Source organism: Trachurus japonicus, chromosome 19, assembly GCF_045865225.1.
Source record: "Trachurus japonicus isolate A0001 chromosome 19, Traja_1.0".
Taxonomy (NCBI): domain Eukaryota; kingdom Metazoa; phylum Chordata; class Actinopteri; order Carangiformes; family Carangidae; genus Trachurus; species Trachurus japonicus.
The window spans coordinates 11,971,184-11,987,608 of NC_140925.1; the positions used below are offsets into that span (position 1 = coordinate 11,971,184).

The 16,425-nt window shown below is 42.6% G+C and overlaps 1 protein-coding gene across 7 annotated transcripts in view; it reads right to left on the reverse strand.

Annotated features, from left to right (window-relative positions):
• tanc2b (tetratricopeptide repeat, ankyrin repeat and coiled-coil containing 2b) overlaps positions 1-16,425 on the reverse strand; it is a 164,101-nt gene that overhangs the window by 107,634 nt on the left and 40,042 nt on the right. For all 7 annotated transcript variants that reach the window (XM_085761405.1, XM_085761409.1, XM_085761407.1 and 4 more), the window contains exon 3: positions 9,314-9,418. In XM_085761405.1, coding sequence (XP_085617531.1) covers positions 9,314-9,380 — 67 coding nt within the window. In that variant the 5' untranslated portion in view covers positions 9,381-9,418. The remainder of the gene's footprint in view (positions 1-9,313; positions 9,419-16,425) is intronic.

Sequence of the window (16,425 nt, forward strand, 5' to 3'; positions counted from 1 at the left end):
GGACTTTGAAGAGGTCACTCAGCGGAGGCCCGCCGGTGGCCGTGACCAGGCCGGTATGCGCATCAAGTAGCGCCACTGAGCCGTGATGATAAGTGCCTCCCACACTCCACAGAGATAGGAGAAGCGCCATCGCCATCATCGCGCCGCTGACACTTTGGGCTCGACGCCTCTCGGCCCGCAGACCTCTCGAAGGGTCGTCTGAATTGTCTTTGACCTTTTAGCGCACTTGTCGTTTTTTTTTTTTTTTGCTGCGGCTTTGTTTCCATGGCTACCCACTCAGCAACCACAGGCCACGAAGTGCTTGCTGATGAGGTTGGCGGCTTCGTCTGATTGACACTGGCGATACCGGGCGGTTACCTGAGGTGAGGAGGGGGGAGGAGGGAGGGGAGGGGTGTAACTTCCCCTGCTCTCTGCTGTTTATTAGTTTGTTTGGTTTTTTTTGGGGTGGGGGGGGGGCAAAGAGGCGATGAGGTCGTCCTACTGAGGATCCTTCACAACGCCACTCGTGAAACCTTCGCAGACCAACTCCACACTGAGCTTCTGAACAGATTTTATAAATGATAATGAGCTTTCTAGAGAGACAGAGAGAGGAGAAGAGAAAATTATGCGAGGCGATCCTCAAGGGAGAAGAGACGAAGTCAAGAGCCGAAAACAAGCACTTTCTGACAGTTTCGTAAACACTTTATCTCCTGAGCTCTGATGAGGCAAACAGATTATACTTGTGCATATATCTACATAAGAAGGCACCTCGCAGTGGAACAGACCCTTGATTCAGCAACTTCACTCTAGTGCATGGATCAGTCATGTATCACCGCGGCGTGAAGGCAGCTCAGAAAAGAAAATGTCAAAAAGCTGAGGGAAGGAATGACGCATCGCATCACAGCTCAGGCTGGAGGAGGTTGGAGACCTCAGGCTGTTGTCCTTAGTAACCAAAGGTCAAAGCTCCTCTAGACAGCTGCGCGCCATATTGATTCACAGACTCATTGTCTGTTTTTGCCGGCTAACAATCTGTGTTTACTCAGCATCTTAATGTTCACGTTTAAAGGGAATTTAGACATATGGAGGTTACTGAGGCGCGGTGCGAGAGATAAAACCAAAAAAAAAAAAAAAAAAGGAGTTTACAGATGAATGTGCACTCTGCAGCGGCCAGAGTTATTACAACAGAGCAGCTCAAACCTCGGCTGAATACAAATCAAGCAGAGCTGAAATGACTCGTCAGTGAACCTGACGGCTTATTCAACTGATTACTCATCACTTTCAAGACGAAACTTGTACAAAAAGTCTCTCATTCCACTTCTTTTCAAAGTGCGGATTTTGTTTTTCTGTTTTTTTTGCTGTTTTATAAGGTTGTTATTAATTTAATCTCTGGTTTTCTGGACTGTCGGCTGCACAAAAAAACAAAACAAATCATCTGAAGTGTTTCTGGGAGGTTTGACGGGTATTCATCAAAAAATATTCCTGGCGTTTTAAGGCCAAAAAACAACAACAAATTGATTAATTGAGAAAGTAATCAGCAGATGAATGGATAATGGATAATGGAGAGAAAAAAAAAGCCCTAAAAATAGAGACAGCATCAATCAGATATCAAGATGTCAGTGGATCTACCTTTACAATGTTGTAGTCTGGAGTGAATGACGAAGGCTAAATGTGATATCCCTCTGCAGTACAGTACAGGCGACGTGTTCCTGTGTGTGTTAACAGGAGCTGATCCACTCAAATCCCTTCATTCATCTTTTTTTTCCCCCCTGGGTTCATTAATACAGGAAGGAAGAGGACATTCTGTGGAGCAGTAGGTGCCAATCTGTCGCACCGTGGAGATCAGCCAGACTCAGTGCATGTTAAGCTGCTGCTGCTGCTGCTCCTCCTCTTGTGGCCTCTCACATCTATCTGATCGTATCCTCCGCTGGGTGGAACGATTCATTTCTATGCAGTCGGTGCAGTCTCTAAGGTTCCCTGGATATTCCATAGCTTTATTTGCATGTAAGTAGCAATATATATGTAAATTTGCAACATCTGCATATATGTTTTTCTTTTTTTCTTTTTTTTTCTCCTTTGCCTATTGCATTTATTAGATTTTAGAGTGCAGAGAGTACACGGCAGATAAAAAGCAATCAGGGATACATAAGCAAACATAAGAATAAACTAAACGACGGGCGCAAAGATGGTATGAAAATGATTCACCAGAGAATAGATCAGGGTTTAACTGTTGATTTACATCGCAGCGAAAAGAGGGAGCGTTCACGCATTAAGCCCACATGCTCCTGTATATGTGTCGACTTAGGAGTTTTTTACATATTCAAAAACATGGCATCCGTATATATTTGACTTTAGATCAACTGAAACACACATTATATCCAACTGTGGTGCAAATCGTCATGTTGGTTTTCAAAAAAATATCTAGCAACAGTTTTAAGTATTAAAAAAAAATTGGTTGTTAATCTTTGCAACCACTAAAATCCTTGGAATACAATAATTATAGGTTTATAATGAGTCTGCAGAGGGATACTTAACGACATAATGGTGGTTAAGTGGGCCACTTCAGGCATCTGTGTCATATTCAAAACACAAAAAGCCAAACAGAATTATTAAAAGTTAGAAAAAAAAAGAAAGAAAGAAAAAACATCACCCTCACCTTTTAAAATGCCTGAAATCAGCAGTTTCCTCTCATTGGATCAAATCCTAATCAGCTCATAAAATGCTTTACTGTATCACACAACAGATATCTAAATATATCTATAGTGGGGAAAATAAGTGTTTTATCCCCTGCTGATTTTGTAAGTTTGCTCCCCTATAAAGAAATGGGCAGTCTGTAGTTTTTATGGTAAGCTTATTTTGAACATAACGAGACAGAATATCAACAAAACATCCCGAAATAATATCATAAACTGTAAAGGTTATACATTAATTTACACTATCAAGTGAAATAAGGACAAAAATCAGCAGGGGAGCAAACACTACAGTATTTCCTCCGCTGTAGAGACGCTCTAAATCTAGCTTCACCGAGTATCTTAAAAGAAAAAACATGTCATTATGTGACTTAACCGGAGTCGTGTGCTTATCTGCAGTTTAAGATTGACAATAATTGTGTTTACACTGCATTAGGCCTGGCTGTTGTGTCACTCCTCGTGCCTTCGAGCTCAAAGCATGTTTGCTGATCTGATGATCTCTAATTAGATTTCCTCCCCACCACTGTGGAAAATGAGCCATCAATTAGAGTGCTGTGATTAGGAGAGGAGGGGGGGGGGCGATCTGATTCCTGTCAAGCACCTGCTGCTGCCTTTAGACTTGTCGCGTTACTGGAACGATCCACGTCTGACTGAAAGGAGGAGGAACGTGGATGAACCGCAGCTCTACAACACTTGACTTTTAATTAACCTTTTATTTGAATTATTTAAAAAAGAAAAAGGAGGTATGACGTTAGTACATCTGTGCCCTTTGGATGCTCTTAAATAAAAACCAGTATGAATCCTAAACAGGTTGGCATTAAGAGCGCCTCCTCCTCCAATCTACAGTACAGGAGCCCATTTGGATCAAGTCAAGTCAAGTGCAGACCCATCGATCTTGCAGAAGTGTATACATACATGAAAAGAAAGCAGACTAATCGCTGCGTAAGTGCAGACCGTTAATTCAAAGGCGAAGCTGCAGCTAAATGCATCTGCTGATTGAAAAACTGTAAAGGAGGAAACACAACCTCCTGATCTGCGTGGACGGTTTACGGTCAGTAACATGTGTGTGTTTATGTGTGTGTGTGTGTGTGCGCATGTCAGCACACGACTGCAGGAATTTTCCCAGGTCCATGAAAAGAATGAAAAGGGACTTGAAGCAGAGGTGCAGTGAGCGAGCAGTTCCCCAGCAGCAGCTGCACGGTCCCATATTATTAGGGGAACAAGATGTCTCTTTTTGTCCCGTTTCTGTCTGTTCGCCACCATTTATGACATAACGAGGTCCAGGTACAGTCTGGAATATTAATGCTCCAGATCAGTTAATTTTCTCTGGCTCTTTTTTTTTTTTTGTGCCAACAGCAGCTGAGATAAATTAAACATAAGGTGCAGTGAAGTGGAGCATGACTTGCATTTCTATTGGATTTCTCCACGTTGGTGCTGATGATGCAGGATGACAGTATGTCATAGGATAAAACACTGAGGCTGCTGTATAGTAGTACTGTATAGTATTGTCTGTTATATGCTTTTTTTCCCAGTCAGCAATATAACTAAATCGTCATAATACACATTGGTTTTCATTCCTGTGTGTGTGTGTGTGTGCACATGTGTGTGTAAACTCCACTGATCTGCTGCCACTGCTCGAGCCCATCCCAGTGCGTATTAGTCATGCAACAGCTTGCTGTCCAGACAGCCCAACCTCTCAACCCCATTTCTCATTTTCCAATCAGCCAATACCATAAACTGTAATTGCCGTGTCAGGCTGTTGACTTTGTTTCAAATCTAGACTCACTCCTCCACCCTTCCTCCTGATGGGAGCAAGAGGGAGTCGAAATTGTGCCCATAACACCACAAAAATGAAACAAATGCCGACGCTCTCCTCTATTTTCCAGCTAGAAGCTCGACAGCACGGCGGCGTTAATATCCATGAGACCATGAGGGTACACTTTCCTTCTTGTTCACATATCGGCATTCCAGGCGAGCGTTAGTTGTACATGAAACCGCCGCAGGCAACAGTAACAATGGGCCACTTTGTCAGAGAGAGAGAAAGCTGTACGAACGACACACTGGAGTCTGATCTGTGTCTTGACGAAAAAGACGAATAAGACGAAGAAGAAGGGGAGCGTATCTGATATCTAAACACTGCTGCAGTAACTCCCGGACATTTGTCCTTTTTTGTTTAAACAGCCTGGATCTCAGGGTGTGAGATCACTCGCTCCCACAAGTGAACATTCGCTTCAGAGGTTGAATGGCGGCTGATTAATCGCAAAGCGGCCGGACCGAGAGGAGCGGCAGCGGCTTATAGACCGACTCCAACTATTAATGACAAAACAGGCCGCACAATGAGGTTTCAAACAAGATAACACCCTGTTCCTGTGACAGAGATTTGTTCATCGTCGCAATCAGAGCCGCTTATCGGCGTTATTCAATTTTTTTTTTTTTATTTAAAAGGATGCCATTCACCGGCTTAGCAACTTGGGGGCTCAAACAATTTCCCCAGTGCAGATCAGAGGGACGGCTGGATCATCTGTTGTCTTCAGATTAGCATGGAGCTCTGCCGCTCCTGAAGACACCAGCCTGCTCGCTCGCTCACAACAGCATCAAACACAGAGGACACAAACGTCTTATCTCGTGATCTTACATCTGAACCAAAGAGAAATTTCATCAGCCTGTGCGTCCGTGTGCATGGGGAGGCAAAGTTTTTTAAAGACGTCAAGTCTCCCCCCACACACACACACACACACAGACAGTAGCAGCAGACGGATGTGGCGGCTTTCAAGCGCTCCCTGCCTGTCGTAAGCTGATAAGTCATGGTTGTTCGAACTGGTCCTCCGTTTGTCCTTGAAAAGGATGGAGCAGCTAAATCAAAACATTGTGAGTATTTATTTCTAGGTGGGTCTCAATTTATGACATCAGTGTTAAAGGTCGAGTCTGGAGTTTTTTGCCCCAAAATAAACATCTTAATCATCACCTATGGGCTTCTATTTGCCTTTCTGCCTTTATTGTGGTCTTTTGCTTTGTTTTGTAGGGCTCGGGGACGTTTCTGGGTGCGAGAGAGTCTGCGTTTCCTCTCCAGCCAATGACAGAGCTCAGGTGAAGCTACAGTACGTGCAGCAGAGTAGGACTCTAGCTGTCCTGGATGTTAGCAAGTGCTAGCATGTCTCTCCCTCTCTCAGCAGCAGCAGGCAGGACCACAATGAAAAAGAAATACAGTCTGAGTGAAGCACTGGAGCCGCGGACTGATACCCGGACATCACGACAACTAAAGCCTCAACTGGTAACAAGTATTAGGGCCGTTGTGGTGAGCTAGCTCGATGCTAACTTCGGCTAGCGGTAGCAGTTAGTATCCGCTGTTAACACTCGCTTCCCAGCTCACCACAACGGTGCTTCACTCAGACTGTATTTCCTTTTCTTTGTGGCCCCGACAAAAGCTGCTGTCTAGGGGCAGGAGGCTACACAGTTGAGCCCGAGAGGAGGGGCAGAGTTTGAATGTCTTGTTTACAAACTGCAACAAACAAAACTCCAGACTCTACCTTTAATTAACAACTGTAAAAATGCGTTGCTGGTTTTTGTTGTCAGTCTGCAAGTGCATGCGTAAGGAAACTGCCCGGATACAGATGTTTTCAGTGGAGGAGGCAGATTGTAAGAGCAGCACTCGATTCCCCACAAAGTGACAGCAACAGATATCACAACACTGGAGGGCACTCCAGTCGTACGCTGATGCTGCTGCTGCTGCTGCTGCTGCTGCTGCTGCTGCTCGCCACTTCACACATGAACACACAAACACACTGAAGCCACAGGAAGTAGGTTTTTCTAACAGCAAGTTCACATCAGCCTTGAAGCTTCAAGTGAAGGTCAGAACGTATATGAATGAATCACTATCTTATTTTCACATTTACAGTCTATACACAGTATGAAAGCTGTCCAACCAGATTAATGTTGAATGAAATAATCTTGAGCAGCATAAATGGAAAACTGTGACACAAGTTGATCTGTGTTGCCATATTTTGCAGTTTAAATGTGTTAATGTTTAGTAAAATGCAAGACAGCAAAGTGTGATTTCACCATGAATAGTTGCTGTAGAAACAATAATAACAATAACACAAGAAAATCTTAAAATTTTTTGATGACCCTGGCTCCATGCATGAGAAGAAAGGAGTCGACTCAAGTGAGACAAATAATAAGCCAAGAAGCCAAGACATTAAATGAGAGATTTTTTATGAAGTGATATCCCTGAAGTGTAAAAAGCATGGATAGACCATCGTAACGTTCAAGAGCTGAACACAGAGCACCGCCGATGCTGTTAACTCCACATCCCAAGGCTGCCAACGAACTCGTATGCATTTTAAGATCATGATATGACGACCACTGAAGTTACACACGGAGTGCTTTTCTGTAAAACATCTGGTCAAACCAATAAACTGTAGTCAAACAATCAAGTTGGGGCGACTTGGTGACGATTTTCCTTGAACACATCCACTGAGCGGTAAAGTTGCAGGAAAGGGCAGTGACATAATATACTATGGGTCGGGGATATTCCAGGCTTTAAAAAAAATGTATTCATCTGTGCAAATCGAGTGGGCGGCTAGACGAAGGCAAATTTTCACACCGCAATAAAGACCGCTATATCCTGAGGAGACTGGAGAGTGGCGGCTGTTACACTGACCAGGCAATAGCACGAAACGTATTAGATTTGAATAAAAACGGCCGTACCTTTTTTAGAAATGAGCGGTCAGAGCTCTCCTGGGCGTTAAGATTATACCACATCAAAGGCCCTTTTCCTGTAAGTGAGAGCTTTATGAGGCTTGAGTGGCAGTAATGCATGTGGAGGAACAAAAAAGTCATGTGGCTCCTGGTTTTGAATAAGGTAAAATTCACCTGAGTGTGGATGAAGGCTGGTGCACAAGGTTGAGCTGTGAGCCGGCGCCGCACAATCACACTGTCGAAAATGGCATTTGAAATTTTCCACACAGCAGAGCAGACACATACACACACTACACACAGCAAATAAATAAAGTCTATTCATGTGCAATGTGTCAATAAGAGGGTAAACCGACACAAAGAGACCCATTACTCCTTACACAAACTGTAGTTTACACATCCTGCTTTAAATTTCATATCCTTGTTCCACAATTTTTACAATCTACTGACCCCAGTGTTTGCAAACAAAGGCGTTTTAGTGCTTCTGCTTGGAGGGAAACTCACTCTCCCCGCAGCTGAATTGTGTTGTGAGCTCTCTGCCGTTGTGACTAGACTCTCAGCTGTTGTTATTGTTGTTGTCGAATTATTCTCGACTTGCACTTCATTTTCAGTCAATGAAAAGCGACGTCATGTGACTCCTGTGCGTCACCCAGTGCAGCAGCAGCAGCAGCTCCGGCCCACGCAAGGTGACAGAAACTCCACAATAAAAAGGAAATGAACAGACTCCTGTGTGCACAATCTAAGGTCATATCTCCCACAGTCACACATATAACTACTCTATGGCCTTTTCAAGACCTGCAGCAGATATCCTGTGTATTGTAACATGTATGAAATAACTATGTATATACAGCAGTGAAAGAAATGTATGGTTTGACCTTTAAGGATTAACCTGTTGAGCGATTTGAGGTTCGCTCACCACTGCAAAAAAAAAAGAAAAAAAAAAGAAGTGCCTCACTGGTGGGAAGCTTTTTACTGTAAAACAGCTGCAGGAAGCTTTGAGTTTGCTTTGCAAGGGGTGTATCAACACCACGGCTCTGATGGCACAGCACAGGAAAGCCTTCATTAACATCAACAGTGTGGGGCTCTTATCAGCCAGATGAAGGAAGGAACAGGAACAGGGGTGAAGCAAAACCCCCCAGTGAACCTCCTCCTCCTCCTGCACCAGCACCGCTGAGTTCAAGGCTATAAGATCAAGAGCAGCTCAGAAATCCACCGCTGCAAATATACGATTCATTGAACAGCATACAGACGTTCCTGATCAAAGCGGAGAGGAAAACTTTAAGGTTTTATATGTAACTTTTTCTAAGAACGACTAAACCTGTGTTATGTTTGGTAAGATGTTGTGTACTTAACATCCCAAATATTCAAACCTAGAAAGCTCATCCATCATTTTAATCAAGGATAAAGGTCTGCTGTCTATGGCTTGCCATCACATGAAGGATTTTAAAATCATCAAACATCTGGATCTCTAAAGTTAGCATGAGAAACAAGCCAAGAAACACTCGGCTCTCAGCTCCTCTGGGACATCTCCATAGTTTCAGAGAAACATATAAAAAAAAAAACCTGCTTTATTTAGTGTTTTTACCAGTTTTTATCGCTGTTCATTCCTGGTTGTTTTAGGAGGAGAGGAGGAGACCTCTCGATGAGTCAGCTCCCACGATCCGATGCACTTTACTTCACAACTTTTCTGGTGTCTTTAAGATCTCACAACAGGAGGCGCAGCGATTAAAGCAATCAGATTAAAGCTGATGAGTAAGTTTAGACCTATTTTAAGCATCTGATGGGGTCTTCAGGAGTCACGCCTTACTCTTTATACCAAATCCAAACCAAAATACTTTTTTTTTTTATCTCCTGCGTCCTAAAAATAAACCCACAGCGACGAGTGAACACCTTCTGTGCGCTGACAGGCAGATGCGTCATTGTTTGTGGTTGGCATGAGAAGACAGACTCACCACTGCTGCGGCTCTTGCGGTTGGCCTTCCCCCCCGTCAGCAGCATCTTCAAGCTGTTCCTGAACATGACGGTAGCAGATGCCCTGGACCAGACTACAGAAAAATCTGTCAGGGAGAGAGAGAGAGAGAGAGAAAAAAAAAGAGACAATACATATTAATATTTCTGGGAGAGCACGAGTGGTATGACCAACTGTCTGCTGTGAGATCTTACATTATTAACAGCTACATTCCTTAGATAAAAGCAAGATGAGGGGGATATCAGAGCAATACAACAAAAGAGACAGGAGAGAGGGGAGAAACTTCAAAAGAAACTAATGGGAAGTGCAAGTGTCAGAAAACAATGAAATTGGGATTCACAGATATAATCTTATGTAGGTCATCAACGCGCGAGATCAAAGGTTTCCTCATAGTTACGGCAAAATGCTGTTGCTTGCAAAAAAAAATTGTGTGATGAATGCAAACTGCTTACAAAGCCTTTGAGAGCAATTGGGGTTGTTTTGCTTTAAGGACACTGACACCGTGGACAGAAGAGGTGAAGGATCAAACCGACGACCCTGCAATTAACGCTTCACCCACTCCACCTGCTGAGACACCGTGGAGCTGCTCCTCACCACCGCCGCATCGTCACAGAGCAGAGTCATTACCCTGGCTGCTTATCCATCACTTACTCTAAGTTCAAAAAGCTTCCATCAAGATAATATACAATATACTCTGGGTAATGGGTAATAAAAAAAAAAACCAAGAGGCTAGCCCCAAATCAAATTCATAAAGCAGTTCTTGCCATCACAGTGATACAAGGCTTTGATGTGGAAGAGCATCACGCTGCAGCTGCAGGACTTGGACTATTTTCCATAAGACCAGCTATAGCCAACATCTGTAAAAGTCACATTACACCACTGATGCTTTCATTGTTGCTGCATCACCTGCTTTTAAACTCCTGCTGTCATGAAATCTTAAACTTGAAATGCTTTTTAAAGTGTTGTCAACTAGTGTTTTCGCACTTTAAATATTCATTGTCAAGTTTTCTTTTTTTTTTTTAAAGAGGAACTATGCAGGATTTTCAGCTTCACTAGGCTACGTTTTTACCTTGATTTAACAGCTTTGGAGTAAATTTGATGGTTTAATAAATTACATATACTGTAACGTCCCAGCTCTCGTCTCTGTGGCACCGTGACACAAGCGCACCCTGTAACCCATAATCTCTTGTTTATGACAGATTAAACTACACAAATATACACATCTTAAAATCGTATATGATATATAACGTAATGTACCGCCGGCTTCATTGTAAACAAATGCACATGGCCAGGATGAGGGTTAGTAGAACAGAGGAAACGCGACCGGACTTGTATAGTTCCTCTTTAAACTTCTGCCGTCATGAAATGCTTTTTAAAGGGTTGTTCTTAAGTTTTTAAACGACTGTTTTCACATTTTAAATATTTATTCTCAAGTTTTCTTTCTTTTTTAAAAAATCTTAAATGTAAAATTCTGCACTTTTTTCAGAGGTCCTTCTGGTGCCAGTGCTTACAAGAATTAAATAAATCAAATCAGAGATGCAGCTGACTCCTGTCCCAACTCCACCCCCCACCTCTGGCACACATCACTCTGCTGTGAGCAGATGTTCTCCATTAGGTAGGAGTGACTCTGTAAAACCCTGCGGTGAAACTCCAGCTGAGGAGCCAAACATCAACAACAACAACAATAACAGTAAAAATAATAGTGATAATGACCAAAAAGTGGATAAGATGGAAACACCGTGGGAAAAGCCTCTGACCCTCAGAGGAGGTCTAGACGTTTAGCCACTGAGGAAAAGGTAATGACAGTGAGACAATGGATGATAATATGGTCAGGCCATAAAACATCTGTTTGTGTTTATTTATTAATTTAGTATTTTCTTCTTTGTTTGTATTTCTGAGAACATAAATGATGCTGTACAGGACTATACTGTCGGTGCACATGATCTCAAGTTATGAGGAGAGTGAACCCCGATGTTTGATGTCACCGGACTGACTTTTTTACAAATGAAGCCGCCTGCGGTAAAGTCTCAGACAAGATTGAAAAACTCAAGTAAGAGCAGTCCCAGCTGCAGCCGCTCATTTGGAGTTTGGAGCTGAAGTGCAAAGAGAAAAGAAGAAAAAAAAAAAAAAGTACAGAGAAAAGTCAATTTGAACAACAAGAACAGCAAAAAACTATACCACAGGAAAAATTGAGGGAAGCAACTGCAGCTGCCAGAGGGAGACCAGACGCCGGCTCATATCACTTCAGATGCTCCCTGGAAATGACTCTGTGTTTGTTGCTTGTTTTGAGAGAGTACATGTGGTGACACTGTAACCTTTCCCCCATTAATGACCTCAAAGTCATCACGTATTAATGTATATTACATGAGGAATACCGGCAAATTAATCGAGTGTCTGATTTTTTTCATTCCCTCATGAAGCAGGAACTACTTACGATGTAGTTTAATCTCATCTAATCAATTTGTAGAGTAGCCTATGTAAAAATTCAGCTTATTCAAACAATCTTTACACAATAAATAAACATATTTTTTTCGCTAGCGACCGGCTTGCTATATCAGAAACTGCTGATTATCAGTGCCAAAGTGAGATGAGCACAATGTCTCAGAAGAAAATCGATTTTCTGATTCATATCAATCTTCATTTAACAGATCTGATATCGGGTCATAGAATCCAGATCGATCTTTTAATGTATGCCATTTCTTGTTTCCTCTGTTAGATCTGCTATCTGATCTAACAGATCTATTATCACCCACAACCATATTAATGTAGCCAATTCTTAATGTAAACATTGATATTTTTGATAGAGAGTTTCATCTTTCTTAGTTCTGTGAAAATCTCTTTCATAACCCAGCAAAATTGGTATTAAACTGAAATATCTCTAAATGATCGGAAATCGAACTGAATCGGCACCATGCAAATCTGAATCGAACTGAATCAGTAAATCATTACCCGGCCCTAGTTACCATTCATCTCTCTGGTCAGTTAACAGTTGCCTGTAAATGTGACTTTAATGTTTTATCTCCTGTTGCAGGTTCACATTTGAAAGCCATGTCTGTATCAGAGGCCAATAAATCCACTGCTCTGATTCAGACTCACAGGGCTCAATGACAATAAATATGAATATTTTGACCTCATTTTGCGGCGTGTCGCCCATCCGTCCGTCGTGACGGGTTCCTCTAAATAAAAAATGAGCCTCAATGTGAATGAGTTAGGTCGTCGTCTTCTTCTAAGGACGTGCTGACATTTCTCTCTTTGTATTGTTTTCACCCAGAAGAACCTGATACAAACTGTTCTCTGGTGGTGTGAAGAAAAGCACACAGACCCTTTAAGAAGAAGATTCTCTAACTAATTTTATAATCACAGAACGAGGCAGCAGCATGGACGTTTGTCTCTTTCTAACAAAGGTTTGCTGATGAAATATCATCCTGCAAAAAAAAAAAGTCAAAGGTTAATTTGCACTATAGTCCCACAAGTGTTGAGTCTGACAGTGATTGTGTGATACTGGAATAACTGACATTAAGAAATTATTTGGTCATGTTGGACCAAATGCTCAAAGGGTGGAATTAATGGGGTCACAGTAGCGCTGCTGTCGCTTGTCACTGTTTCTAAGAATCTGTGTTTTATTCTTTCTCTCTCTGTGTTTTATTTTAATGCTTTCGCAATTTTCCCCCGACTGTGACGTGCGATGAAGGTTTTAGTTCTAGTTCGCTCGACCTCGGCTTCATTAATCTGGTTCCCCTGAGCTGTGGGAAAGAACTGGTTAAAAGGCAGCTTAATCACAGCAATCGTTGCAGCTGCTTTATGCCACGGTGACACAAGCCGTCTTTACAGCGACCACAGGGCTGGATGAAAAGCATGAGTCACTTCAAAAAGCAGCAGCTCTAGTTCAAGGTGGCTGAGCAAGTGACACACACGCTGTGAATGGTGGCCATCGTGGCGTGGGCCGACACCATGAACCACTCAGTTTTGTCAATACTGGCTTGACAACTAATAACCAACAACAAATTAAAGGGATAGTTCTAGATTTACCCCTATAGTCATAGCAGTAGGTTCATTACCTTTAATTATCGGTGCATGTTGTTTTGAGATCTGCGGGGCAGAGACGTGAGCTGCTCAGTGAACACAATGGAGGTGAACGGTACAGGTCCCCTGTCCCTCATCAAACTCATCAAATACACAATCCAACAACTCCAAAACGTTCTCGTGGACAAGTTGTGACCTGCACATTCACCATGCTATGAGATAATACTGTAACATTACAAGACAGAGTTGTTTTCGAGGCAAATTCATAGCCGGAACTACATTTCAGACACGGCTGCTGGGCGGAGTGATTTCAAAAGTGCAAGTAGTTAGTATTTACTTCATGTGTTGTAATGTTTTATAATTATACATGATTATTTTATAGTCTGGTGAACCAGAGCATTGTGGAGTTGTTGGATTGTGTATTTGATGAGTTTTATGAGGGACAGGAGACCTGTACCGTCAACACAGTCTCACCCCTTTGCGTCAAACGGTTGACGCTTGGTCAAGGCCCCTTACGTCAATATACTGACGTGGAGGGGGTACCCTCGAGGTCGTTTCTCGACGAATAGGGCCACTCATAGACTTGAATGCAAATCCCTCATCGTCGGATTTTGACGAAGGGGGGCGGGACCGTTTCTCCCTCACTCCCAGTGCGTCAACAGCCTGACGAACGGTCACTGTCCCTCCTCGTCACATGCCTGACTCATTAGGTGCCCGTTTTTCGTCAGGTTTTGACGCGCTCGGCTTTCAGTTGATTCCAATGCAGTTCCCTTCGCGGCGATATGTGACGCTCAGAGCAAGTGATCCAGCCGACCGGCTGCGGCACTGACAGACGCTGTGAGCAGAGGAAAACTTTTTTTTTTTTTTTTTTTTTTTTTAACTTTTCCTTAAATCTTTATTGAACCTGATGCTGCTGTGTCTGACGTAGCTTTCGGCAAGGACGTCCTTTCGGTTATTTATTTATTTATTCATTTATTTATTTATTTATTTATTTATTTATTTATTTAGTGATCATGGTGTTTGGTGCAGAATAATCAATCAATAAATAAATAAATAAATTACGTCCTTGTCGGAAGCTGCGTCAGACCAGGAGGGGGGTGGTTGTGGATTCTACAGGTGAAGACCACTTCCGCGTTCAAAAAGCTGCTCTGTTTAATCAATATTCTGAAGAAAGATCTGATTATTAGCCACAACGCTGTAACCATCCAAGGAAGACTGTGTAACAATATTATGTGCTTCTGCTGAGTCCAAAAGCCCTGTGTAATATCAACTTTATTTTAAGAAAACACGCTTTGTTTCCAATGTCATATCACGGAGAAGCACTACATTACCCATAATCCTCATATTTATCAGCGACGTGTCTGATTGGTTGAGCTTGCTGTTACCAGCAAATGAAAAAATAAAACAAATTGAGCTTATATTATTTTCTTAGTAACTAAAAGGTCTTAACATCTTTTTTGTTTTCAACATTGAATAAAAAAAGGGTGCTATATTGTTAAAATTCAACAATAAAGTGCATAAAAGTTGGCTTGACTTCTTTCTTTTTTTCTTTTTTTTCATAATTTTCACCAGCATCTTTCTGGTCCATCACATCATATTTATTGTAATTTTTAATTCAATGAGTGACATTTTATTTTTTATCTGAAAAACATTATTATGAATTCAAGGGTCAGAGGTCACTGATTAGTGTTAAATTTAACCTTTTTGACCCTGTTTCCTTGAATAAATCACTAAGACTTTGATGCGGGAAGCTGAGATTTTGATAGGTTGTCCAGAATGTCTAGTAGATTGTGTGTGCAAAAGATTCAGAGCTCTGTGACATTCAGAAGGGTCACAAATAGCCAAAAAGCAATGCTCCTTTCTCTGACCTCATATTAAAGGAGAAATGCAATTCTTTAATAGCTTCCAGATGCTTTGGCCTATCAGGCTGAATTTTTAGCTACAGGAGCTGGTGTACGATCAGGAAGTAGGGGAGCTGTGCATAAAGCCAATTGGTAAGTGTCAAAGGTCACAGGGGTCAAACATCAAAGTGAATCCAGCCATTCCTGCTTTTTCTCAACAAAACATACACGCTTTAAGTTATCATCATGAAATATTAATAGGTTGTATATCAGAGAGTCCTCTATCAGAATATTTTGGTCCCGTTGCTCTAGGGGCCCCAGGGGGCCCCGGGGGGCCACTTGGCTTTCCCATGCTCCCACAGAGTTGGGTCTTGGGGTGATGGATAAGGGCCTCACCATGAGTCCACAATCCAAGTTTCAAGTGATTTGGTCGGTTTCTATGGAAACGGCGGCCTCAAGGATACAGAGGAATGCGGCTGTTTGAAGCCCCGCCTCTCGAAAAGTAATGGCTCGATCAGGACCAAACACACATCTACGCGTTCGTCTTGGGCCCCCGAACCATATATTACGAAATCAGAACTGCACGACTTTTGGAAATGTGTTTTGTCTATTTCGGCTTTTCAGACTCAGAGTCTGTCAGACTTAAAGCGTGAGAGACCCTCTTAGTCAGAAAAGCTGGGAGTGAGGGAGAAACGGTCCCGCCCCCCTTCGTCAAAATCCGACGATGAGGGATTTGCATTCAAGTCTATGAGTGGCCCTATTCGTCGAGAAACGACCTCGAGGGTACCCCCTCCACGTCAGTATATTGACGTAAGGGGCCTTGACCAAGCGTCAACCGTTTGACGCAAAGGGGTGAGACTGTGTTGGTACCGTTCACCTCCATTGTGTTCACTGAGCAGCTCACGTCTCTGCCCCGCGGATCTCAAAACAACATGCACCAATAATTAAAGGTAATGAACCTTCAACCTACTGCTATGACTATAGGGTTTATGGCAATAGGCAAATTTGCCAAAATGTTGAACTATCCCTTTAAGTGTATTTCCCTTCAAGTAACAGTTACAACCTCGCACAGACGATGATGATGATAAACACGATTTTATCATGTAGAACCACGCAGCGCCCCTTCACCCCCCTCCCCTCCTCTGCTCTGTCTGAGATCCGTTCATTGATATGAATCATGTGCTTCCTCATGACAAGATGTCGACAGCGGTACGAGAGTGTAAGGTGACGG